Source organism: Oncorhynchus mykiss, chromosome 28 (assembly GCF_057628025.1).
Source record: "Oncorhynchus mykiss isolate SJ-2025 chromosome 28, ASM5762802v1, whole genome shotgun sequence".
NCBI classification, from domain to species: Eukaryota; Metazoa; Chordata; class Actinopteri; order Salmoniformes; family Salmonidae; genus Oncorhynchus; species Oncorhynchus mykiss.
This window is the reverse complement of record NC_143049.1, coordinates 43,680,910-43,708,507: the sequence shown is the minus strand read 5'-3', so window position 1 is coordinate 43,708,507 and position 27,598 is coordinate 43,680,910. Positions and strand designations below refer to the sequence as shown.

General features: G+C 43.2%; 1 protein-coding gene across 2 annotated transcripts in view; it reads left to right on the top strand.

The window, feature by feature from the left end:
• Nucleotides 1-27,598, top strand: part of LOC110508267 (macrophage mannose receptor 1) — a 203,389-nt gene that overhangs the window by 125,489 nt on the left and 50,302 nt on the right. For both annotated transcript variants that reach the window (XM_090226048.1, XM_090226047.1), the window contains exons 18-26: nucleotides 40-104; nucleotides 8,259-8,359; nucleotides 16,232-16,374; nucleotides 16,593-16,701; nucleotides 19,769-19,896; nucleotides 24,614-24,658; nucleotides 26,289-26,324; nucleotides 26,513-26,606; nucleotides 26,754-26,986. In XM_090226048.1, coding sequence (XP_090082174.1) covers nucleotides 40-104; nucleotides 8,259-8,359; nucleotides 16,232-16,374; nucleotides 16,593-16,701; nucleotides 19,769-19,896; nucleotides 24,614-24,658; nucleotides 26,289-26,324; nucleotides 26,513-26,606; nucleotides 26,754-26,986 — 954 coding nt within the window. The remainder of the gene's footprint in view (nucleotides 1-39; nucleotides 105-8,258; nucleotides 8,360-16,231; nucleotides 16,375-16,592; nucleotides 16,702-19,768; nucleotides 19,897-24,613; nucleotides 24,659-26,288; nucleotides 26,325-26,512; nucleotides 26,607-26,753; nucleotides 26,987-27,598) is intronic.

The window sequence follows — 27,598 nt, the reverse complement described above, 5'->3', positions numbered from 1 at the left end:
AAGACAGCTTGTCCCTAATGCTAATTGCTCTTTTTTCAGATCAATAAAGAGCAATTAGGAAGCCATTACATCGGGCTCACAGTTGATCTTGATCGCTCTTTCGGGTGAGTATAAAATTAGTAAAAGAAGAATATCAAACAGAGAAAAATATAAAACGTTTTTTATATCACTTCTAAACTAGTGGTGTCAAACTGCTGTTCTATTGCTGCATTCATGACATGTTAGAAACTCTGAAATACGAGCTTCCTTTCTGGGAGAAATCGGTTTGAAAGGACCTCCAATTGAAGACTTTTCAGACATGCTGAACTCTGACGTCACCTACCAAGAACATAACTTAACAAAACATTATTTATCCAATTTATTTGGACCTTTTTTTAACACTATAATTTGGATGAGAGAGTGTTGGCTGCGCTTTTTGTTCATGGGTTGACGTAGCTACTTAGACATTAGCCAGTTGGCGTTCTCAATCAGTTCAAAGCATGTGAATGCACACCTCATTGCTCTGTTTAGAAGTTGTATTTCCGAACATTCCGGCATGACATGAACAAAGCATATTTTCTGTGTATTGTCCGTGTTCTTTATGTGTTCTATGTCTTGTGTGTTGCTGAGTTCTTGTGTTCTGAGTTCCATGTTTCGTGTGAGTATTACTGACTTATCAGTAATACATGCGGTTCATTTAGAAAGGATTCATACCCCTTGATTTATTCCACATTTTGTTGTTACAGCCTGAATTCAAAATGGGTTAAATAGTATATTTTATAGTCAACACACAATACCCCATAATGACAAAGTACAAACTTGTTTTTAGAAATGTTTACACATTTATTGAAAATGAAATACAAACATATCTAATTTACATAAGTATTCCCACCTTTGAGTGAATACATGTTAGAATCACCCTTGGCAGCGATTACGGCTGTGAGTCTTTCTGGGTGAGTCTCTAAGAGCTTTCCACACCTGGATTCTGCAACATTTGCCCATGTAACGGATGTGAAATGGCTAGCTAGTTAGCGGTGTTCGCGCTAAATAGCGTTTCAATCGGTGACGTCACTTGCTCTGAGACCTTGAAGTAGTAGTTCCCCGCGGCTTTTGTGGAGCGATGGGTAACGATGCTTCGTGGGTGACTGTTGTTGATGTGTGCAGAGGGTCCCTGGTTTGCGCCCGGGTATGGGCGAGGGGACGGTCTAAAGTTATACTGTTACACCCATTATTCTTTAAAACATTATTCAAGCTCTGTCAAATTGGTTGTTGATCATTGCTAGACAACCATTTTCAGCTCTTGCCATAGATGTTCAAGTAGATTTAAGTCAAACTTTAATATCGGCCACTCAGGAACATTCGCTGTCTTCTTGGTAAGCAACTCCAGTGTAGGTTTGGCCTTGTGTTTTAGGTTATTGTTCTGCTGAAAGGTGAATTCATCTCCTAGTGTCAGGTGGAAAGCAGACTGAACCAGGTTGTCCTCTAGGATTTTGCTTGTGCTACGCTCCATTTCATTTAATTTTATCCTTAAAACCTCCCCAATCCTTAACGATGACAAGCATACCTTGAAATTTCCAAAATTTTCCGACAAGGTAGAACTGCCAAAGGGGGTGGTGTTGCAATTTGCTGCAGAGTTCTGTATTACTTTCCAGGTCTGTACCCAAACAATTTGAGCTTCTACTTCTAAAAATTCACCTTTCCAGAAACAAGTCTCTCACTGTTGCCGCTTGCTATAGACCACCCTCTGCCCCCAGCTGTGCCCTCAACACTATATGCGATTTAATCCCCCCCCCCCCATCTATCTTCTGAGCTCGTGCTGCTAGGTGACCTAAACTGGGACATGCTTAACACCCCGGCCATCCTACAATCTAAGCTTGATTCCCTCAATCTCACACAAGTTATCAATGAACCTACCAGATATAACCCCAAATCCGTAAACACGGGTACCCTCATAGATATCATCCTAACTAACTCACCCTCCAAATACACCTCTGCTGTTTTCAACCAAGATCTCAGCGATCACTGCCTCCTTGCCTGCATCCGTAATGGGTCTGCGAGCAAAACGACCACCCTTCATCACTGTCAAACTCTCCCTAAAACACTTCTGTGAGCAGGCCTTTCTAATCGACCTGGCATTGACGACATTGACCTCATCCCGACAGTAGAGGATGCCTGGTTATTCTTTAAAAGTGCCTTCCTCACCATCTTAAATAGGCATGCCCCATTCAAAAAATGTAGAACCAGGAATAGATATAGCCCTTGGGTCACTCCAGACCTGACTGTCCTTGACCAGCACAAAAACATCCTGTGGCGTACTGCATTAGCATCGAATAGCCCCCGTGATATGCAACTTTTCAGGGAGGTTAGGAACCAATATACACAGGCAGTTAGGAAAGCTAAGGCTAGCTTTTTTAAACAGAAATTTGCATCCTGCAGTACAAACTCAAAAAAGTTCATGGAGAATAAGAGCACCTCATCGCAGCTACCCACTGCTCTGAGGCTAGGAAACACTGTTACAACCGACAAATCCACTATAATTGAGAATTTCAATAAGCATATCTCTACGGCTACCCCTACCCCGGTCAACTGCTCGGCACCCTCCACAGCAACCCACCTAAGCCCCACCATTTCTCCTTCACCCATATCCAGATAGCTGATGTTCTGAAAGAGCTGCAAAATCTAGACCCCTACAAATTAGCCGGACTAGACAATCTGGACCCTCTCTTTCTTAAATTATCTGCCGAAATTGTTGCAACCCCTATTACTAGCCTGTTCAACCTCTCTTTCGTATCATCTGAGATTCCCAAAGATTGGAAAGCTGCCACGGTCATCCCCCTCTTCAAAGGGGGAGACACTCTGGACCTAAACTGTTACAGACCTACAGTGCCTTGCGAAAGTATTCGGCCCCCTTGAACTTTGCGACCTTTTGCCACATTTCAGGCTTCAAACATAAAGATATAAAACTGTATTTTTTGTGAAAAATCAACAACAAGTAGGACACAATCATGAAGTGGAATGACATTTATTGGATATTTCAAACTTTTTTAACAAATCAAAAACTGAAAAATTGGGCGTGCAAAATTATTCAGCCCCTTTACTTTCAGTGCAGCAAACTCTCTCCAGAAGTTCAGTGAGGATCTCTGAATGATCCAATGTTGACCTAAATGACTAATGATGATAAATACAATCCACCTGTGTGTAATCAAGTCTCCGTATAAATGCACCTGCACTGTGATAGTCTCAGAGGTCCGTTAAAAGCGCAGAGAGCATCATGAAGAACAAGGAACACACCAGGCAGGTCCGAGATACTGTTGTGAAGAAGTTTAAAGCCGGATTTGGATACAAAACGATTTCCCAAGCTTTAAACATCCCAACGAGCACTGTGCAAGCGATAATATTGAAAAGGAAGGAGTATCAGACCACTGCAAATCTACCAAGACCTGGCCGTCCCTCTAAACTTTCAGCTCATACAAGGAGAAGACTGATCAGAGATGCAGCCAAGAGGCCCATGATCACTCTGGATGAACTGCAGAGATCTACAGCTGAGGTGGGAGACTCTGTCCATAGGACAACAATCAGTCGTATATTGCACAAATCTGGCCTTTATGGAAGAGTGGCAAGAAGAAAGCCATTTCTTAAAGATATCCATAAAAAGTGTCGTTTAAAGTTTGCCACAAGCCACCTGGGAGACACACCAAACATGTGGAAGAAGGTGCTCTGGTCAGATGAAACCAAAATTGAACTTTTTGGCAACAATGCAAAATGTTATGTTTGGCGTAAAAGCAACACAGCTGAACACACCATCCCCACTGTCAAACATGGTGGTGGCAGCATCATGGTTTGGGCCTGCTTTTCTTCAGCAGGGACAGGGAAGATGGTTAAAATTGATGGGAAGATGGATGGAGCCAAATACAGGACCATTCTGGAAGAAAACCTGATGGAGTCTGCAAAAGACCTGAGACTGGGACGGAGATTTGTCTTCCAACAAGACAATGATCCAAAACATAAAGCAAAATCTACAATGGAATGGTTCAAAAATAAACATATCCAGGTGTTAGAATGGCCAAGTCAAAGTCCAGACCTGAATCCAATCGAGAATCTGTGGAAAGAACTGAAAACTGCTGTTCACAAATGCTCTCCATCCAACCTCACTGAGCTCGAGCTGTTTTGCAAGGAGGAATGGGAAAAAATTTCAGTCTCTCGATGTGCAAAACTGATATAGACATACCCCAAGCGACTTACAGCTGTCGCTGTCGACTTACAGCTACAACTTAACTGCAGCAAAAGGTGGCGCTACAAAGTATTAACTTAAGGGGGCTGAATAATTTTGCACGCCCAATTTTTCAGTTTTTGATTTGTTAAAAAAGTTTAAAATATCCAATAAATGTCGTTCCACTTCATGATTGTGTCCCACTTTTTGTTGACTCTTCACAAAAAAATACAGTTTTATATCTTTATGTTTGAAGCCTGAAATGTGGCAAAAGGTCGCAAAGTTCAAGGGGGCCGAATACTTTCGCAAGGCACTGTATATCTATCCTACCCTGTCTTTCTAAGGTCTTCGAAAGCCAAGTTAACAAACAGATTACTGACCATTTTGAATCACATCGTACCTTCTCCGCTATGCAATCTAGTTTCCGAGCTGGTCATGGGTTCACCTCAGCCACGCTCAAGGTCCTTAACGATATCATAACCGCCATCGATAAGAAACATTACTGTGCAGCCGTATTCATTGATCTGGCCAAGGCTTTCGACGCTGTCAATCACCGTATTCTTATTGGCAGACTCAACAGCCTTGGTTTCTCTAATGATTGCCTCGCCTGGTTCACCAACTACTTCTCTGATAGAGTTCAGTGTGAAACCTCCAGACGAGCTTCAATGCCATACAACTCTCCTTCCATGGCCTCCAACTGTGTTGAAGGAATTTGATTCCTCTGTTTTAATTCCCAAATAAAATTAAACACTCTGTCAATTCATAAGAATTTGTAAGACCCTTATTTTATAGGAATGGACAGAGCCCCGGTCTTAAAGTCAAGTAACAGCCTTTATTCAAGAGAGTACTGCCACAATACAGGTTACCACAGGTTATAAACTGAAAATGACGTCATTAGTTCTAACACTACCCCGTGCCATCTCCGTTCCAGTACAAAGGCTGTGTATCAAGCCTTCCCACATCCGTCTCCCTACCAATTTAATATAATTTACAAGTCAATGTTTTCTTGTGTAGATAAGCACTCTAGCCAGTCTGATTCATTTGTACCAAGGAACAGACCGTCATTGTTCTAAACTCTTGACCACATTCACACACACATTTTCAGTACTAGCGTCAAGAAAGAAAACTCATACATATACAGTAACATGTAGTATTCTGATTAGTACATATACAGTAACATAAGCTTCAATGTCATACAACTCTCCTTCCGTGGCCTCCAACTGCTCTTAAACGCAAATAAAAGTAAATGCATGCTCCTCAACCGATCGCTGCCTGCACCTGCCCGCCCATCCAGCATCACTACTCTGGACGGCTCTGACTTAGAATACGTGGATAACTACAAATACCTAGGTGTCTGGCTAGACTGTAAACTCTCCTTCCAGACTCACATTAAGCATCTCCAAACAAAAATTAAATCTAGAATCGGCTTCCTATTTCGCAACAAAGCTTCCTTCACTCATGCTGCAAAACAAACCCTCGTAAAACTGACCATCCTACCGATCCTTGACTTCGGTGATGTCATCTATAAAATAGCCTCCAACACTCTACTCAGCAAACTGGATGTAGTCTCACAGTGCCATCCGTTTTGTCACCAAAGCCCCATATACTACCCACCACTGCGACCTGTACGCTCTCGTTGGCTGGCCCTCGCTTCATACTCTTCGCCAAACCCACTGGCTACAGGTTATCTACAAGTCTCTGCTAGGTAAAGCCCCGCCCTATCTCAGCTCAATGGTCACCATAGCACCACCCACTCGTAGCACATGCTTCAGCAGGTATATCTCACTGGTCACCCCCAAAAGCCAATTCCTCCTTTGGTCGCCTTTCCTTCCAGTTCTCTGCTGCCACTGACTGGAACGAACTGAAAAAATCCCTGAAGCTGGAGACTCATATCTCCCTCACTAGCTTTAAGAACCAGCTGTCAGAGCAGCTCACAGATCACTGCACCTGTTCATAGCCCATCACTGCTCTAGAGGAGATCTGCATGGAGGAATGGGCCAAAATACCAGCAACAGTGTGTGAAAACCTTGTGAAGACTTACAGAAAACGTTTGACCTCTGTCATTGCCAACAAAGGGTATATAACAAAGTATTGAGATAAACTTTTGTTATTGACCAAATACTTATTTTCCACCATAATTTGCAAATAAATTCATAAAAAATCCTACAATGTGATTTTCTGGATTTTTTTTCTCATTTTGTCTGTCATAGTTGAAGTGTACCTATGATGAAAATTACAGGCCTCTCTCATCTTTTTAAGTGGGAGAACTTGCACAATTGGTGGCTGACTAAATACTTTTTTGCCCCACTGTATCTACCTCATCCCCATACTGTATTTATTTATTTTGCTCCTTTTGCATCACGGTATCTCTACTTGCACATCCATCTTCTGCACATCTACCATTCCAGTGTTTAATTGCCATATTGTAATTACTTCACCACCATAGCCTATTTATTGCCTTAACTCCCTTATTTGATCTCATTTACACTCACTGTATATATACTTTTTTGTTCTACTGTATTATTGACTGTATTTTTTGTTCATTCCATGTGTAACTCTGTGTTGTTGTATGTGTCGAACTGCTATGCTTTATCTTGGCCAGGTCGCAGTTGCAAATGAGAACTTGTTCTCAACTAGCTTACCTGGTTAAATAAAGGTTAAATAAAAAAAATAAAAAAATACCCATAACATGATGCAGCCACCACTATGCTTGAAAATATGAAGAGTGGTACTCAGTAATGTGTTGTATTGGATTTTCCCCAAACATAACACTTTTTATTCAGGACAAAAAGTTAAATGCTTTGCAATTTTTTTTGCCAAATTACTTTAGTGCCTTGTTGCCTTATTTTCTGTTCAGTACAGGCTTCCTTCTTTTCACTCTATCATTCAGGTTAGTATTGTGATTGTTGATCCATCCTAAGTTTCCTCCTATCACAGCCATTACACTGGTTTAATGTCACCATTGACCTCATGGTGAACTCCCTGAGTGGTTTCCTTCCCCTCCAGCATCTTAATTATGGGCGCCTGCATCTTTGTAGTGACTGGGTGTACACCATCCAAAGTGTAATTATGCACCATGCTCAAAGGGATATTCAGTATCTTATGTTTTGTGTTCTTAGTTCTCATGTTCTTGTGTTCTGAGTTCTCATGTTCTTGTGTTCTTATTTCTCATGTTCTTGTGTTCTGAGTTCTCATGTTCTTGTGTTCTGAGTTCTTGAATCCTTGTGTTCTGAGTTATTGTGTCCTGTGTTCTGAGTTCTTGAATCCTTGTGTTCTGAGTTCTTGAATCCTTGTGTTCTGAGTGATTGTGTCCTGTGTTCTGAGTTCTCATGTTCTTGTGTTCTGAGTTCTTGAATCCTTGTGTTCTTAGTTATTGTGTCCTGTGTTCCGAGTTTTCATGTTCTTGTGTTCTGAGTTCTTGAATCCTTGTGTTCTGAGTTATTGTGTCCTGTGTTCTGAGTTCTTGAATCCTTGTGTTCTGAGTGATTGTGTCCTGTGTTCCGAGTTCTCATGTTATTGTGTTCTGAGTTCTTGAATCCTTGTGTTCTGAGTTATTGTGTCCTGTGTTCTGAGTTCTTGAATCCTTGTGTTCTGAGTTATTGTGTCCTGTGTTCTGAGTTATTGTGTCCTGTGTTCTGAGTTCTTGAATCCGTGTGTTCTGAGTGATTGTGTCCTGTGTTCTGAGTTCTTGAATCCTTGTGTTCTTAGTGATTGTGTCCTGTGTTCTGAGTTCTTGAATCCTTGTGTTCTGAGTTATTGTGTGCTGTGTTCTGAGTTATTGTGTCCTGTGTTCTGAGATCTTGAATCCTTGTGTTCTGAGTTATTGTGTCCTGTGTTCTGAGTTATTGTGTCCTGTGTTCTGAGTTCTTGAATCCGTGTGTTCTGAGTGATTGTGTCCTGTGTTCTGAGTTCTTGAATCCTTGTGTTCTTAGTGATTGTGTCCTGTGTTCTGAGTTCTTGAATCCTTGTGTTCTGGGTTATTGTGTGCTGTGTTCTGAGTTATTGTGTCCTGTGTTCTGAGATCTTGAATCCTTGTGTTCTAAGTTATTGTGTCCTGTGTTCTGTTCAGGTGGATGGACGGTACCCCAGTAGTATTCCAGAGATGGGACGACAACCAGCCGAACTTCAAGAACAACGATGAGAACTGTGTTGTCATGTACAGCTCCATGGGTGAGCTAAAGATGAGGCCCAAAAATGTTCCTCTCTTATAAGAACTTCCATTGAGTTATTTTCATTCTGAATCTTGGGGCTGGTTACCACATAACTCAATGGCATGATTAGGTCTACTATAACTGTGTGTCTGTGTCTTCAGGTTTCTGGCATGACTATAACTATGTGTCTGTGTCTCCAGGTTTCTGGCATGACTATAACTATGTGTCTGTGTCTCCAGGTTTCTGGCATGACTATAACTACGTGTCTGTGTCTCCAGGTTTCTGGCTTGACTATAACTATGTGTCTCCAGGTTTCTGGCATGACTATAACTGTGTCTCCAGGTTTCTGGCATGACTATAACTATGTGTCTGTGTCTCCAGGTTTCTGGCATGACTATAACTGTGTCTTCAGGTTTCTGGCATGACTATAACTATGTGTCTCCAGGTTTCTGGCATGACTATAACTATGTGTCTGTGTCTCCAGGTTTCTGTTATGACTATAACTGTGTGTCTCTAGGTTTCTGGCTTGACTATAACTGTGTGTCTGTGTCTTCAGGTTTCTGGCAAGACTATAACTATGTGTCTTCAGGTTTCTGGCATGACTATAACTATGTGTCTTCAGGTTTCTGGCAAGACTATAACTGTGTGTCTGTGTCTCCAGGTTTCTGTTATGACTATAACTGTGTGTCTGTGTCTCCAGGTTTCTGGCATGACTATAACTGTGTGTCTGTGTCTCCAGGTTTCTGGCATGACTATAACTGTGTGTCTGTGTCTTCAGGTTTCTGGCATGACTATAACTGTTTGTCTGTGTCTTCAGGTTTCTGGCATGACTATAACTATGTGTCTCCAGGTTTCTGGCATGACTATAACTGTGTGTCTGTGTCTCCAGGTTTCTGGCATGACTGTAACTATGTGTCTGTGTCTCCAGGTTTCTGGCATGACTATAACTATGTGTCTGTGTCTCCAGGTTTCTGGCATGACTATAACTATGTGTCTGTGTCTCCAGGTTTCTGGCATGACTAGAACTGTGTGTCTGTGTCTCCAGGTTTCTGGCATGACTATAACTGTGTGTGTTTTGGTTTCTGGCATGACTATAGCTGTGTGTCTTCATGTTTCTGGCTTAACTATAACTGTGTGTCTGTGTCTCCAGGTTTCTGGCATGACTATAACTGTGTCTTCAGGTTTCTGGCATGACTATAACTGTGTCTCCAGGTTTCTGGCATGACTATAACTATGTGTCTCCATGTTTCTGTTATGACTATAACTGTGTCTTCAGGTTTCTGGCATGACTATAACTGTGTGTCTCCAGGTTTCTGGCATGACTATAACTGTGTGTCTGTGTGTTCAGGTTTCTGGCATGACAATAACTATGTGTCTGTGTCTTCAGGTTTCTGGCATGACTTTAACTATGTGTCTGAGTGTTCAGGTTTCTGGCATGACTATAACTGTGTGTCTGAGTGTTCAGGTTTCTGGCATGACTATAACTGTGTCTCCAGGTTTCTGGCATGACTATAACTGTGTCTCCAGGTTTCTGGCATGACTATAACTATGTGTCTGTGTCTCCAGGTTTCTGGCATGACTATAACTGTGTGTCTGTGTCTCCAGGTTTCTGGCATGACTATAACTGTTATGTGTTTTGGTTTCTGGCATGACTATAGCTGTGTGTCTTCATGTTTCTGGCTTGACTATAACTGTGTGTCTCCAGGTTTCTGGCATGACTATAACTGTGTCTCCAGGTTTCTGGCATGACTATAACTGTGTGTCTCCAGGTTTCTGGCATGACTATAACTGTGTCTCCAGGTTTCTGGCATGACTATAACTGTGTCTTCAGGTTTCTGGCATGACTATAACTGTGTGTCTCCAGGTTTCTGGCATGACTATAACTATGTGTCTGTGTCTCCAGGTTTCTGGCATGACTATAACTGTGTGTCTGTGTCTCCAGGTTTCTGGCATGACTATAACTGTGTGTCTGAGTGTTCAGGTTTCTGGCATGACTATAACTGTGTCTCCAGGTTTCTGGCATGACTATAACTGTGTCTCTAGGTTTCTGGCATGACTATAACTATGTGTCTGTGTCTCCAGGTTTCTGGCATGACTATAACTGTGTGTGTTTTGGTTTCTGGCATGACTATAACTATGTGTCTCCAGGTTTCTGGCATGACTATAACTGTGTGTCTGTGTCTCCAGGTTTCTGGCATGACTATAACTGTGTGTCTCCAGGTTTCTGGCATGACTATAACTGTGTCTTCAGGTTTCTGGCATGACTATAACTGTGTCTCCAGGTTTCTGGCATGACTATAACTATGTGTCTGCGTCTCCAGGTTTCTGGCATGACTATAACTATGTGTCTCCAGGTTTCTGGCATGACTATAACTGTGTGTCTGTGTCTCCAGGTTTCTGGCATGACTATAACTGTGTGTCTCCAGGTTTCTGGCATGACTATAACTGTGTCTTCAGGTTTCTGGCATGACTATAACTGTGTCTCCAGGTTTCTGGCATGACTATAACTATGTGTCTCCAGGTTTCTGGCATGACTATAGCTGTGTGTCTCCAGGTTTCTGGCATGACTATAACTATGTGTCTGCGTCTCCAGGTTTCTGGCATGACTATAACTGTGTGTCTGTGTCTCCAGGTTTCTGGCATGACTATAACTGTGTGTCTCCAGGTGTCTGGCATGACTATAACTGTGTGTCTGTGTCTCCAGGTTTCTGGCATGACTATAACTGTGTGTCTGTGTCTCCAGGTTTCTGGCATGACTATAACTGTGTGTCTCCAGGTTTCTGGCATGACTATAACTGTGTGTCTGTGTCTCCAGGTTTCTGGCATGACTATAACTATGTGTCTGTGTCTCCAGGTTTCTGGCATGACTATAACTTTGTGTCTGTGCCTTCAGGTTTCTGGCATGACTATAACTGTGTCTCCAGGTTTCTGGCATGACTATAACTATGTGTCTGTGTCTCCAGGTTTATGGCATGACTATAACTGTGTGTCTGTGTCTCCAGGTTTATGGCATGACTATAGCTGTCTGTCTGTGTCTCCAGGTTTCTGGCATGACTATAACTATGTGTCTGTGTCTCCAGGTTTCTGGCATGACTATAACTGTGTGTCTGTGTCTCCAGGTTTCTGGCATGACTATAACTACGTGTCTGTGTCTCCAGGTTTATGGCATGACTATAGCTGTCTGTCTGTGTCTCCAGGTTTCTGGCATGACTATAACTATGTGTCTGTGTCTCCAGGTTTCTGGCATGACTATAACTATGTGTCTGTGTCTTCAGGTTGCTGGCATGACTATAACTGTGTCTCCAGGTTTCTGGCATGACTATAACTATGTGTCTCCAGGTTTCTGGCATGACTATAACTATGTGTCTGTGTCTCCAGGTTTCTGGCATGACTATAACTATGTTTCTGTGTCTCCAGGTTTCTGGCATGACTATAACTGTGTGTCTGTGTCTCCAGGTTTCTGGCATAACTATAACTATGTGTCTGTGTCTCCAGGTTTCTGGCATGACTATAACTGTGTGTCTGTGTCTCCAGGTTTCTGTCATGACTATAACTGTGTCTTCAGGTTTCTGTCATGACTATAACTGTGTGTCTCCAGGTTTCTGGCATGACTATAACTATGTGTCTGTGTCTCCAGGTTTCTGGCATGACTATAACTGTGTGTCTGTGTCTCCAGGTTTCTGGCATGACTATAACTATGTGTCTGTGTCTCCAGGTTTCTGGCATGACTATAACTGTGTGTCTGTGTCTCCAGGTTTCTGGCATGACTATAACTATGTGCCTGTGTCTCCAGGTTTATGGCATGACTATAACTATGTCTTCAGGTTTCTGGCATGACTATAACTATGTGTCTCCACGTTTCTGGCATGACTAAAACTATGTGTCTGTGTCTCCAGGTTTCTGGCATGACTATAACTATGTGTCTTCAGGTTTCTGTCATGACTATAACTGTGTGTCTCCAGGTTTCTGGCATGACTATAACTGTGTGTCTGTGTCTCCAGGTTTCTGGCATGGCTATTACTATGTGTCTGTGTCTCCAGGTTTCTGGCATTACTATAACTATGTCTTCAGGTTTCTGGCATGACTATAACTGTGTGTCTGTGTCTCCAGGTTTCTGGCATGACTATAACTGTGTCTTCAGGTTTCTGGCATGACTATAACTGTGTGTCTGTGTCTCCAGGTTTCTGGCATGACTATAACTGTGTCTCCAGGTTTCTGGCTTGACTATAACTGTGTCTCCAGGTTTCTGGCATGACTATAACTGTGTCTCCAGGTTTCTGGCCCTACTATATCTGTGTCTCCAGGTTTCTGGCATGACTATAACTGTGTCTTCAGGTTTCTGGCATGACTATAACTATGTATCTGTGTCTCCAGGTTTCTGGCATGACTATAACTATGTGTCTGTGTCTCCAGGTTTCTGGCATGACTATAACTATGTGTCTTCAGGTTTCTGGCATGACTATAACTATGTGCCTGTTTCTCCAGGTTTCTGGCATGACTATAACTATGTTTCTGTGTCTCCAGGTTTCTGGCATGACTATAACTTTGTGTCTGTGCCTTCAGGTTTCTGGCATGACTATAACTGTGTCTCCAGGTTTCTGGCATGACTATAACTATGTGTCTGTGTCTCCAGGTTTATGGCATGACTATAACTGTGTGTCTGTGTCTCCAGGTTTATGGCATGACTATAGCTGTCTGTCTGTGTCTCCAGGTTTCTGGCATGACTATAACTATGTGTCTGTGTCTCCAGGTTTCTGGCATGACTATAACTGTGTGTCTGTGTCTCCAGGTTTCTGGCATGACTATAACTACGTGTCTGTGTCTCCAGGTTTATGGCATGACTATAGCTGTCTGTCTGTGTCTCCAGGTTTCTGGCATGACTATAACTATGTGTCTGTGTCTCCAGGTTTCTGGCATGACTATAACTATGTGTCTGTGTCTTCAGGTTTCTGGCATGACTATAACTGTGTCTCCAGGTTTCTGGCATGACTATAACTATGTGTCTCCAGGTTTCTGGCATGACTATAACTATGTGTCTGTGTCTCCAGGTTTCTGGCATGACTATAACTATGTTTCTGTGTCTCCAGGTTTCTGGCATGACTATAACTGTGTGTCTGTGTCTCCAGGTTTCTGGCATAACTATAACTATGTGTCTGTGTCTCCAGGTTTCTGGCATGACTATAACTGTGTGTCTGTGTCTCCAGGTTTCTGTCATGACTATAACTGTGTCTTCAGGTTTCTGTCATGACTATAACTGTGTGTCTCCAGGTTTCTGGCATGACTATAACTATGTGTCTGTGTCTCCAGGTTTCTGGCATGACTATAACTGTGTGTCTGTGTCTCCAGGTTTCTGGCATGACTATAACTATGTGTCTGTGTCTCCAGGTTTCTGGCATGACTATAACTATGTGTCTCCAGGTTTCTGACATGACTATAACTGTGTGTCTGTGTCTCCAGGTTTTTGGCATGACTATAACTATGTGCCTGTGTCTCCAGGTTTATGGCATGACTATAACTATGTCTTCAGGTTTCTGGCATGACTATAACTATGTGTCTCCACGTTTCTGGCATGACTAAAACTATGTGTCTGTGTCTCCAGGTTTCTGGCATGACTATAACTATGTGTCTTCAGGTTTCTGTCATGACTATAACTGTGTGTCTCCAGGTTTCTGGCATGACTATAACTGTGTGTCTGTGTCTCCAGGTTTCTGGCATGACTATTACTATGTGTCTGTGTCTCCAGGTTTCTGGCATTACTATAACTATGTCTTCAGGTTTCTGGCATGACTATAACTGTGTGTCTGTGTCTCCAGGTTTCTGGCATGACTATAACTGTGTCTTCAGGTTTCTGGCATGACTATAACTGTGTGTCTTTGTCTCCAGGTTTCTGGCATGACTATAACTGTGTCTCCAGGTTTCTGGCTTGACTATAACTGTGTCTCCAGGTTTCTGGCATGACTATAACTGTGTCTCCAGGTTTCTGGCCCTACTATATCTGTGTCTCCAGGTTTCTGGCATGACTATAACTGTGTCTTCAGGTTTCTGGCATGACTATAACTATGTATCTGTGTCTCCAGGTTTCTGGCATGACTATAACTATGTGTCTGTGTCTCCAGGTTTCTGGCATGACTATAACTATGTGTCTTCAGGTTTCTGGCATGACTATAACTATGTGCCTGTTTCTCCAGGTTTCTGGCATGACTATAACTATGTTTCTGTGTCTCCAGGTTTCTGGCATGACTATAACTTTGTGTCTGTGCCTTCAGGTTTCTGGCATGACTATAACTGTGTCTCCAGGTTTCTGGCATGACTATAACTATGTGTCTGTGTCTCCAGGTTTATGGCATGACTATAACTGTGTGTCTGTGTCTCCAGGTTTATGGCATGACTATAGCTGTCTGTCTGTGTCTCCAGGTTTCTGGCATGACTATAACTATGTGTCTGTGTCTCCAGGTTTCTGGCATGACTATAACTGTGTGTCTGTGTCTCCAGGTTTCTGGCATGACTATAACTACGTGTCTGTGTCTCCAGGTTTATGGCATGACTATAGCTGTCTGTCTGTGTCTCCAGGTTTCTGGCATGACTATAACTATGTGTCTGTGTCTCCAGGTTTCTGGCATGACTATAACTATGTGTCTGTGTCTCCAGGTTTCTGGCATGACTATAACTGTGTCTCCAGGTTTCTGGCATGACTATAACTATGTGTCTCCAGGTTTCTGGCATGACTATAACTATGTGTCTGTGTCTCCAGGTTTCTGGCATGACTATAACTATGTTTCTGTGTCTCCAGGTTTCTGGCATGACTATAACTGTGTGTCTGTGTCTCCAGGTTTCTGGCATAACTATAACTATGTGTCTGTGTCTCCAGGTTTCTGGCATGACTATAACTGTGTGTCTGTGTCTCCAGGTTTCTGTCATGACTATAACTGTGTCTTCAGGTTTCTGTCATGACTATAACTGTGTGTCTCCAGGTTTCTGGCATGACTATAACTATGTGTCTGTGTCTCCAGGTTTCTGGCATGACTATAACTGTGTGTCTGTGTCTCCAGGTTTCTGGCATGACTATAACTATGTGTCTGTGTCTCCAGGTTTCTGGCATGACTATAACTATGTGTCTCCAGGTTTCTGACATGACTATAACTGTGTGTCTGTGTCTCCAGGTTTTTGGCATGACTATAACTATGTGCCTGTGTCTCCAGGTTTATGGCATGACTATAACTATGTCTTCAGGTTTCTGGCATGACTATAACTATGTGTCTCCACGTTTCTGGCATGACTAAAACTATGTGTCTGTGTCTCCAGGTTTCTGGCATGACTATAACTATGTGTCTTCAGGTTTCTGTCATGACTATAACTGTGTGTCTCCAGGTTTCTGGCATGACTATAACTGTGTGTCTGTGTCTCCAGGTTTCTGGCATGACTATTACTATGTGTCTGTGTCTCCAGGTTTCTGGCATTACTATAACTATGTCTTCAGGTTTCTGGCATGACTATAACTGTGTGTCTGTGTCTCCAGGTTTCTGGCATGACTATAACTGTGTCTTCAGGTTTCTGGCATGACTATAACTGTGTGTCTTTGTCTCCAGGTTTCTGGCATGACTATAACTGTGTCTCCAGGTTTCTGGCTTGACTATAACTGTGTCTCCAGGTTTCTGGCATGACTATAACTGTGTCTCCAGGTTTCTGGCCCTACTATATCTGTGTCTCCAGGTTTCTGGCATGACTATAACTGTGTCTTCAGGTTTCTGGCATGACTATAACTATGTATCTGTGTCTCCAGGTTTCTGGCATGACTATAACTATGTGTCTGTGTCTCCAGGTTTCTGGCATGACTATAACTATGTGTCTTCAGGTTTCTGGCATGACTATAACTATGTGCCTGTTTCTCCAGGTTTCTGGCATGACTATAACTGTGGCACTGAAATGAGGTCCATCTGTGAGAGGAGTGGTTCCCCCCCAGTGAACAGCACCGTGCCCCCTCCTGCCCCCCCCACAGGAGGCTGCCCCCCGGAATGGGTCCGCTACCAGTCTAAGGTCAGTAAGAGGAGAGAATGGATCCTAAGGCCAGAGATCAAAGGTTACACAGGAAGAGTGTTAAAATACTGATTATGTAATAATAATATGTTGAATGTCTTTCACATGGCGATACAGTTTTACAACAGGCTTTGAGAATGAAAGTCAAACTCAAAGTGTTTGCCTATAATCAATCAACTTGAATCAACTTGATTTATTGCTTATTGATTTGATTATAGTGCTACAAATTGATTGGATACCGGGTGCCTTGTTCCTGGCTCGAGGCCAGATCTTACTGCCAATCCATGGGAGCTAACCTGGCGTCCATCGCCAGTAGGCGGGAGCAAGGTGAGATTATTTTAACCTGTAAATGACCCCTCGTCTGTGGCGGTCTAAGACCCTCCCTCTGGAGTACATGTAAGACCATAGCTCTTTCTCCTACCTATCACCTCTATTGATCCTAAAACATACAACATACTTTATAAACAAATCAGTGGTGAAAGAAGTACCCAATTTTTATACGTCAGTAAAAGTAAAGATTCGTTAATAGAAAATGACTCCAGTAAAATTCAAAGTCACCCAGTAAAATGATACTTGAGTAAAAGTCTAAAAGTATTTGTTTTTTGAAATATACTTAAGTTTCAAAAGTAAAAGTATAAATAATTTTAAATGACTTAAAAGCAAACAAGACGGCACGATTTCCCAGTTTTCTTTATTAATGGATCCAATGGGGCTCCAACACATAATTTACAAACTCAACAGAGAGACCGTAGGGATGACCAGGGATGTTCTCTTGATAATAGTGTGAATTGGACCATTTTCCTGAATGTAACAAGTACTTTAGAGTGCCATGAAAAATGTATGGAGTAAAAAGTTCATTATTTTATTTAGGAATGTAGTGAAGGAAAAGTAAAAGTTGCCAAAAATATAAATAGTAAAGTACAGATACCCACATAAAGTACTTAAGTACTTAAAATACTTTACACCACTGCAAAATATACATACAGTGCCTTGCGAAAGTATTCGGCCCCCTTGAACTTTGCGACTTTTTGCCACATTTCAGGCTTCAAACATAAAGATATAAAACTGTATTTTTTTGTGAAGAATCAACAACAAGTGGGACACAATCATGAAGTGGAACAACATTTATTGGATATTTCAAACTTTTTTAACAAATCAAAAACTGAAAAATTGGGCGTGCAAAATTATTCAGCCCCTTTACTTTCAGTGCAGCAAACTCTCTCCAGAAGTTCAGTGAGGATCTCTGAATGATCCAATGTTGACCTAAATGACTAATGATGATAAATACAATCCACCTGTGTGTAAATCAAGTCTCCGTATAAATACACCTGCACTGTGATAGTCTCAGAGGTCCGTTAAAAGCGCAGAGAGCATCATGAAGAACAAGGAACACACCAGGCAGGTCCGAGATACTGTTGTGAAGAAGTTTAAAGCCGGATTTGGATACAAAAAGATTTCCCAAGCTTTAAACATCCCAAGGAGCACTGTGCAAGCGATAATATTGAAATTATATCAGTATCAGACCACTGCAAATCTACCAAGACCTGGCCGTCCCTCTAAACTTTCAGCTCATACAAGGAGAAGACTGATCAGAGATGCAGCCAAGAGGCCCATGATCACTCTGGATGAACTGCAGAGATCTACAGCTGAGGTGGGAGACTCTGTCCATAGGACAACAATCAGTCGTATATTGCACAAATCTGGCCTTTATGGAAGAGTGGCAAGAAGAAAGCCATTTCTTAAAGATATCCATAAAAAGTGTCGTTTAAAGTTTGCAACAAGCCATCTGGGAGACACACCAAACATGTGGAAGAAGGTGCTCTGGTCAGATGAAACCAAAATTGAACTTTTTGGCAACAATGCAAAACGTTATGTTTGGCGTAAAAGCAACACAGCTCATCACCCTGAACACACCATACCCACTGTCAAACATGGTGGTGGCAGCATCATGGTTTGGGCCTGCTTTTCTTCAGCAGGGACAGGGAAGATGGTTAAAATCGATGGGAAGATGGATAGAGCCAAATACAGGACCATTCTGGAAGAAAAGCTGATGGAGTCTGCAAAAGACCTGAGACTGGGACGGAGATTTGTCTTCCAACAAGACAATGATCCAAAACATAAAGCAAAATCTACAATGGAATGGTTCAAAAATAAACATATCCAGGTGTTAGAATGACCAAGTCAAAGTCCAGACCTGAATCCAATCGAGAATCTGTGGAAAGAACTGAAAACTGCTGTTCACAAATGCTCTCCATCCAACCTCACTGAGCTCGAGCTGTTTTGCAAGGAGGAATGGGAAAAAATTTCAGTCTCTCGATGTGCAAAACTGATAGAGACATACCCCAAGCGACTTACAGCTGTAATCGCAGCAAAAGGTGGCGCTACAAAGTATTAACTTAAGGGGGCTGAATAATTTTGCACGCCCAATTTTTCAGTTTTTGATTTGTTAAAAAAGTTTGAAATATCCAATAAATGTCGTTCCACTTCATGATTGTGTCCCACTTGTTGTTGATTCTTCACAAAAAAATACAGTTTTATATCTTTATGTTTGAAGCCTGAAATGTGCCAAAAGGTCGCAAAGTTCAAGGGGGCCGAATACTTTCGCAAGGCACTGTATACTGAATGAACGGTCATCTTCTCTTAGACAGGCAGGTATTTAACACCCACAGACAACACCACTGACCCTAAACTGATCAGCTGATCAAGTGACATTTTACAGACAGTCATGCACATAAACATCCCATGGATTCTACTATTAGTGTCAGTAGCATCTTGTTTTACAGATGGAAATGACAGTACCATCAGCCACATGTCAGTCAGTCAGTGATGATCCATCCTGTTCTCTCCTGACCAACACTCTCTCCTGTGGGTTGAGGGATTCCACCATTTTAAAGTAGTCAACTGGGTGGGGATTTCTATGGGTTTTGAGAAATCAGCCAATGATTGGAGCATTGTCTTCATCAAATTTGGTTACCTATGGTTTGTCAATGAAGAAGAAAATGTACCACTTTAAAATGGAGATAACCCTTCATTGTGCTGCCCATAGAGACATTGCCATCATCCACCATTTTTAAGTAGTCAACTGGGTGGGGAGTCCTATGGGTTGCAGCCTCAATGGAGCTGCCCATGCTGTCACAGATGCTATAATAGAACAGATATAAGGATGAGTCCTCTATCTATCTGCCCATGCTGTCACAGACTCTATAATGACACAGATATAAAGATAAGTCATCTATCTATCTCTATGGAGCTGCCCATGCTGTCACAGATGCTATAATGGAACAGATATAAGGATGAGTCCTCTATCTATCTCTATGGAGCTACCCATGCTGTCACAGACTCTATAATGACACAGATATAAAGATGAGTCCTCTTTCTATCTCTATGGTTGCAGTGTTTCTGACGACCCAGATGACTTCTGGTGCTACTGACCTGTGGATTGGACTGAGTAACTTAAACCGGGACGCGTTTGTCTGGACCGATGGCCAGGCAGTCAAATACTTAAACTTGGATTTCATCAAGGTACGCATGTACACATATTTACCTCAGCAATGAGGGCCAAGGGTTGTTGTAAATGCTCTTGTTCTGAGATCAAAGTGAGAGCTACTTGTTGCCACCTGTGTATGTTTTGCTAGTTAGCTAGTTATTAGCCCAGTTATAGCTACTTCCTAGTCAACAATTTTAAGAAGTATTTCTCTATGGCTGACCATGCTTTCCACCTGGATACCCCTACCCCGGCCCAACATCTCAACACCCACTGCAGCAAGTTGCCCAAGCCTCCACCCCCCCCCCCCCCCCCCCCTCTTCCACCCAGCTGATGTTCTGAAAGAGCCGTACCTTCTCCGCTATACAATCTGGTTTCCGAGCTGGTCACGGGTGCACATCAGCCACGCTCAAGGTCCTTAACGATATCATAACCGCTATTGCTAAGAGACAATACTGTGCAGCCGTATTCATCGAACTGGTCAAGGCTTTCGACTCTGTCAATAACCACATTCTTATTGGCAGACAACAGCCTTGGTTTCTCAAATGACTGCCTCACCTGGTTCACCAACTTCTTCTCAGATAGAGTTCAGTGTGTTAAAATCGGAGAGCCTGTTGTCCGGACCTCTGGCAGTCTCTATGGGGGTGCCACAGGGTTCAATTCTCGGACCGACTCTTTTCTCTGTATGCATCAATGACGTCGCTCTTGCTGCTGATGATTCTTTGACCCACCTCTACGCAGACGACACCGTTCTGTATACCTCTGGCCCTTCGTTGGATACTGTGTTAACAAACCTCCAAACGAGCTTCAATGCCAGACAACACTACTGCAGTGGTCTCCAACTGCTCTTAAACGCTAGTAAAACTAAATGCATGCACTTCAACCGATCGCTGCCCGCACCTGCCCGCCCGACTAGCATCACTACTCTGGATGGTTCTGACTTAGAATATGTGGATAACTACAAATACCTAGGTGTTTGGCTAGACTGTAAACTCTCCTTCCAGACTCACATTAAGCATCTCCAATCAAAGATTAAATCTAGAATCGGCTTCCTATTTCGCAACAAAGCCTCCTTCACTCATGCTGCCAAACACACCCTCGTAAAACTGACTATCCTACCAATCCTTGACTTCGGTGATGTCATTTACAAAATACCCTCCAACACTCTACTCAGCAAATTGGATGCAGTCTATCACAGTGCCATCTGTTTTTTCACCAAAGCCCCATACACTACCCACTACTGTGACCTGTATGCTCTCGTTGGCTGGTCCTCGCTTCATATTCGTCGCCAAACCCACTGGCTCCAGGTCATCTATAAGTCTTTGCTAGGTAAAGCTCTGCCTTATCTCAGATCACTGGTCACCATAGCAACACCCACCCGTAGCACGCGCTCCAGCAGGTATACAGTATCTCACTGGTCATCCCCAAAGCCAACACCCCTTTGGCCGCCTTTCCTTCCAGTTCTCTGTTGCCAATGACTGGAACGAACTGCAAAAATCACTGAAGTTGGAGACATATTTCTCTCACTAACTTTAAGAGTCAGCATTCAGAGCAGCTTACCGATCACTGCAGCTGTACACAGCCCATCTGTAAATAGCCCACCCAATCTACCTACATCATCCCCATTGTCACGCCCTGACCTTAGAGAGACATTTTATGTCTCTATTTGGTTTGGTCAGGGTGTGATTTGGGTGGGCATTCTATGTTCTGTTTTCTATGTTTTGTATTTCTATGTTTTGGCCTGGTATGGTTCTCTATCAGGGACAGCTGTCTATCGTTATCTCTGATTGGGAATCATACTTAGGCAGCCTTTTCCCTTTTGTCATTGTGGGAAGTTGTCTTTGTTAGGGGCACTATAGCCCTTGTAAGCTTCACGGTCGTTTCCTTGTTTTGTTGTTTTATTGGCGACATTTTACAAAATAAAAAATGTACGCTCACAACGCTGCACCTTGGTCTCATACCGACGTCTCATTCCGACGACGGCCGTGACACCAATGGACCAAGCAGCGTGGCCAGGAGGAGCAGGAATCCTGGGCCCGGGAGAAGAGAGAGTGGAGGACATCTTGGACATGGGAGCAGGTTATGGCAGGGGACAAGACCCTGCCATGGAAACAGGTGGAAGTAGCAAGGGAGGAACAACAACGATACCAGGAGTCAAGGCTAGCACAGAAGCCCGAGAGGCAGCCCCAACAAAAATTCCAGCTCCCCGCACGTGCCGGGCCAAAGTCACCATCCAGCCAGGACAGGTTGTGCAGGCTCTATGCTCGAGACCTCCAGTGCGCCTCCACGGCCCAGTGAATCCGGTGCCTCCGCCAAGAACCAAGCCTCCTGTATGTCTCCCCAGGCTGTGAGTCCTGTGGCAGCTCCCAGAACCAGGCCTCCTGTATGTCTCCCCAGCCTGGTGAGTCCTGTGCCTGCTCCCAGAACCAAGCCTCCTGTATGTCTCCCCAGGCTGTGAGTCCTGTGCCTGCTCCCAGAACCAAGCCTCCTGTATGTCTCCCCAGCCTGGTGAGTCCTGTGCCTGCTCCAAGAACCAGGCCTCCTGTAAGTCTTTCCAGCCTGTGAGTTCTGTGCCTGCTCCCAGAACCAGGCCTCCTGCATGTCTCCCCAGCCTGTGAGTCCTGTGCCTGCTCCCAGAACCAGGCCTCCTGTATGTCTCCCCAGCCTGTGAGTCCTGTGCCTGTTCCCAGAACCAGGCCTCCTGTATGTCTCCCCAGCCGGGTGAGCCCTGTGCCTGCTCCCAGAACCAATCCTCCTTTATGTCTCACCCAGTCTGGTGAGCATTGTGCCTGCTCCCAGAACCAAACCTCCAGTAAGTCTCCCCAGCCTGGTAAGCCCTGTGGCAGCTCCACGCACCAGGCTGCCCATACGTCTCCTCACTCCAGTGATGATCCATGGCATGAAGCCTCCAGTGATGATCCATGGCACGAAGCCTCCAGTGATGATCCATGGCACGAAGCCTCCAGTGATGATCCATGGCACGAAGCCTCCAGTGATGATCCATGGCAAGAAGCCTCCAACGACGGTCTCCAGCGGCGGCCTTCAGGCAGGAGCCTCCAGCGATGGCCTTCAGGCAGGAGCCTCCAGCGATGGCCTTCAGGCAGGAGCCTCCAACGACGGTCTCCAGCGGCGGCCTTCAGGCAGGAGCCTCCAGCGACGGTCTCCAGCGATGGCCTTCAGGCAGGAGCCTCCAACGACGGTCTCCAGCGGCGGCCTTCAGGCAGGAGCCTCCAGCGACGGTCTCCAGTGGCGGCCTTCAGGCAGGAGCCTCCAACGACGGCAGCCTTTTCCCCTTTTGTCATTGTGGGAAGTTATCTTTGTTAGGGGCACTATAAGCTTCATGGTCATTTCCTTGTATCCTTGTTTCGTTGGAGACATTTTACAAAATAAAATAAAATGTACACTCAAAACGCTGTCTCATTCCGACGACGGCCGTGACAACTACATAGCGTACTGTTTTTATTTACTTTTCTGCTCTTTTGCACACGAGCATCTCTACTTGCACATCATCATCAGCTCAGTTATCACTTCAGAGTGAATTGCTAAATTGTAATTACGATGCCACTATTGGCCTATTTATTGCCTTACCTCCTTGCTTCATTTGCACACATTGTATACAATTTTTTCTATTGTGATATTGACTGTACGATTGCTTATCCCATGTGTAACTCTGTGTTGTTTTTGGTCACACTGCTTTGCTTTATCTTGGCCAGGTCGCAGTTGTAAATGAGAACTTGTTCTCAACTGGCCTACCTGGTTAAATAAAGGTGTTCTCAACTAGCCTACCTGGTTAAATAAAGGTGTTCTCAACTAGCCTACCTGGTTAAATAAAGGTGTTCTCAACTGGCCTACCTGATTAAATAAAGGTGAAATAAAATAAACTATTCTTACAAAAGTACAAAGTGTGCATTTCTAGCCATCTTTGAAAAGCCAGTCAGGTAAAGAGCTTTTTTATGTTTTAAAGGGACGGTGTTGTATTTTCAGACCGGCTTGAATAAGCTAAGTAGCCAATAGGCAGAGCGTTGCATAATTTGTCTGATTCTTTGTAATAATTGTACGGGAATAATAATGAATTTTAATTTTCTAAAAGTGGTTTCTTGCATCAAACAACACATTCAGTCACCTCCTTGTCTGAAGGACAAGTGGATCAACAGGTTAAAGGTCAAGCCCTGCATGTGTTTTTCATAAGTCTCATGGAATGTAGGCCTATATTGAACACCACACATTGGCTGCTACTGTAGGCTGAATGATAGAACATCTATTTCCATGTAAAATTTTATGGGATGCATTTTCTCCATTGTTTTTAATGGTAGGCAACTCTGGTAGACCTACATTATGATCAAATAGCCACAGTTGCCTACTCGTCCACTGTTAAAACTATAACTTACAGCAGGTACTGCCTCAGTGTTCACAGTAAAACTGTAACTTAAAGCAGGTACAGCCTCAGTGTTCACAGTAAAACTATAACTTAAAGCAGGTACAGCCTCAGTGTTCACAGTAAACGTGCGCTGGAAGTTGCACAGAATTTTCACAACTTTCAAGTTTGTGCTCAGCAGACCTTAAATTTGCTCAGTGGGGAAAATTGAGGTAACATTTTACATAATATACACATACATTACAGCCTGGAACACTGTGTGGCACACTGGACATGATGTGTTAGTTTACTTTGCGTTTAATTTGCTAATTTTATCCCTAAACCAATAATGTTTTTTAATAAATACCACTAATATATAATATTTTGTTTCTTAATTGTAGACACTGTCGCAGATGTTCCCATCGCAATGGTTTTACCATAGTCAGGTAAAGTCCCTTCAAACTTTTAGTAAACACAGACATACACACACAGGACCTAGTGAAAGTCTACACCCGCTTTGCAAAGTCTTCACATTTTGCTGCCTAAAAGGTAAGTAATTAATTATATGTTTTTGCCTACATATCTACACAAACCAAGTAGGCAAAAACATATAATTAATTACTTACCTTTTAGGCAGAAAAATTCAAAGTGAAAGAAAGTTGTAGAATAAAAATAATAATGATAATAAATAAAACATTTTAAAAAGATTGTGTTGCATTGATTGTCTTCAGAGGTCATACTGGTTGGAAACACCCCAGAGGTCATACTGGTTGGAAACAACCCAGAGTTCATACTGTCTGGAAACACCCCAGAGTTCATACTGGTTGGAAACACCCCAGAGTTCATACTGGTTGGAAACACCCCAGATGTCATACTTGGTGGAAACACCCCAGAGTTCATACTGGTTGGAAACACCCCAGAGGTCATACTGGTTGGAAACACCCCAGAGTTCATACTGGTTGGAAACACCCCAGAGTTCATACTGTCTGGAAACACCCCAGAGTTCATACTTGGTGGAAACACCCCAGAGTTCATACTGGTTGGAAACACCCCAGAGTTCATACTTGGTGGAAACACCCCAGAGTTCATACTGGTTGGAAACACCCCAGAGGTCATACTTGGTGGAAACATCCCAGAGTTCATACTGGTTGGAAAAACCCCAGAGTTCATACTGGTTGGAAACACCCCAGAGTTCATACTGGTTGGTAACACCCCAGAGGTCATACTGGTTGGAAACACCCCAGATGTCATACTTGGTGGAAACACCCCAGAGTTCATACTGGTTGGAAACACCCCAGAGGTCATACTGGTTGGAAACACCCCAGAGTTCATACTGGTTGGAAACACCCCAGAGTTCATACTGTCTGGAAACACCCCAGAGTTCATACTTGGTGGAAACACCCCAGAGTTCATACTGGTTGGAAACACCCCAGAGTTCATACTTGGTGGAAACACCCCAGAGTTCATACTGGTTGGAAACACCCCAGAGGTCATACTTGGTGGAAACATCCCAGAGTTCATACTGGTTGGAAAAACCCCAGAGTTCATACTGGTTGGAAACACCCCAGAGTTCATACTTGGTGGAAACACCTCAGAGTTCATACTTGGTGGAAACACCCCAGAGTTCATACTAGTTGGAAACACCCCAGAGGTCATACTTGGAGAAAACACCCCAGAGTTCATACTTGGTGGAAACACCCCAGAGTACATACTTGGTGGAAACACCTCAGAGTTCATACTTGGTGGAAACACTGTATACTAAACATTTTGTATACACACAAACACAGATATCCACACACACCTACCGACAGGCCTACTGTACATATGTTTAAATACATATTATACTGAAACACATTGACTAAATCCCCATCATTTACATATTATACTTGAAACACATTGACTAAATCCCTATCGTTTACACATTATACTGAAACACATTGACTAAATCCCCCATCGTTTACATATTATACTGAAACACATTGATTAAACCCCCATTGTTTACTTTGCTTATTCTATCTCTAGAACAATTTCTTAATAAATACCACTAACGTATACCATTTTGTTTTCTAATTGTAGATGAACATGGATATGCTTTACTCTCAGGCTAGTCGGGTAAGATCAATTTAAACTAACTATCACCATTCAAAATGAGAATTACACACAATAAATTGGATATAATAACATATTAATAATGTATTTTTTAAAGTGCTAGACTTACATTTTGCTCAAAGCTCTACTATATGAGGGAATTAAGTCTGTGACTGTGAATGTTGTCGATATTGATCATCTTTGTCTCACAGTGTATTGTGATGGCCAGTTCCTCCTCCATCTTGGGAAAATGGGAAATCAGGTCCTGCAACGACACACACGGCTTCATCTGTCAGCGTAAAGTTGGTGAGAAAAGACATTCTCCTCCTCCTCTTCTCTCTCTCTCTCCTTCTTTCTCTCTCCTACTCTTCATCCTCTTCTTCCTCCTCCTTTTTGTCTCCATCCTCGGCCCTGTGATTTGTAATGTGACTAAGTGTTGCTCTGCCCACCTAGACTCAGGCATCCCAGTCCCGACACCGACAGTGTTACCTAGAGGCTGGGTGAAGCTGGCCAACGACTCCTACAAGGTGCTGCCCCAGAACAGGACATGGCCCGAAGCCCGGATGCAGTGTGAGGCTGAGGAGGGCCAGCTGGCTAGCACCCTGGATGAACTGTCAGCAGCCTACCTGGAGCTGCAGGCTTTGAAGCTGCAGACACCACTGTGGATTGGACTCAATAGGAATGAGGTACAGTACTAGCTGTCTCTTCAGGTGCAACGGACTCCTCATCAGAACAGGCAGGTTATTGGTACTGTTGGACTCTGGGTAAAACTTTGAACATTTCTATACTTGAGACATGATGGATCATAAGTAATACTATAGTATCTGAGGGGTGATAGAGACTGGTTGGTACATCAGTAATACTATAGTATCTGAGGGGTGATAGAGACTGGTTGGTACATCAGTAATACTATAGTATCTGAGGGGTGATAGAGACTGGTTGGTACATCAGTAATACTATAGTTTTCTGAGGGGTGATAGAGACTGGTTGTAGTAATACTATAGTATCTGAGGGGTGATAGAGACTGGTTGTAGTAATACTATAGTATCTGAGGGGTGATAGAGACTGGTTGGTACATCAGTAATACTATAGTATCTGAGGGGTGATAGAGACTGGTTGGTATATCAGTAATACTATAGTATCTGAGGGGTGATAGAGACTGGTTGGTACATCAGTAATACTATAGTTTTCTGAGGGGTGATAGAGACTGGTTGTAGTAATACTATAGTATCTGAGGGGTGATAGAGACTGGTTGTAGTAATACTATAGCATCTGAGGGGTGATAGAGACTGGTTGTA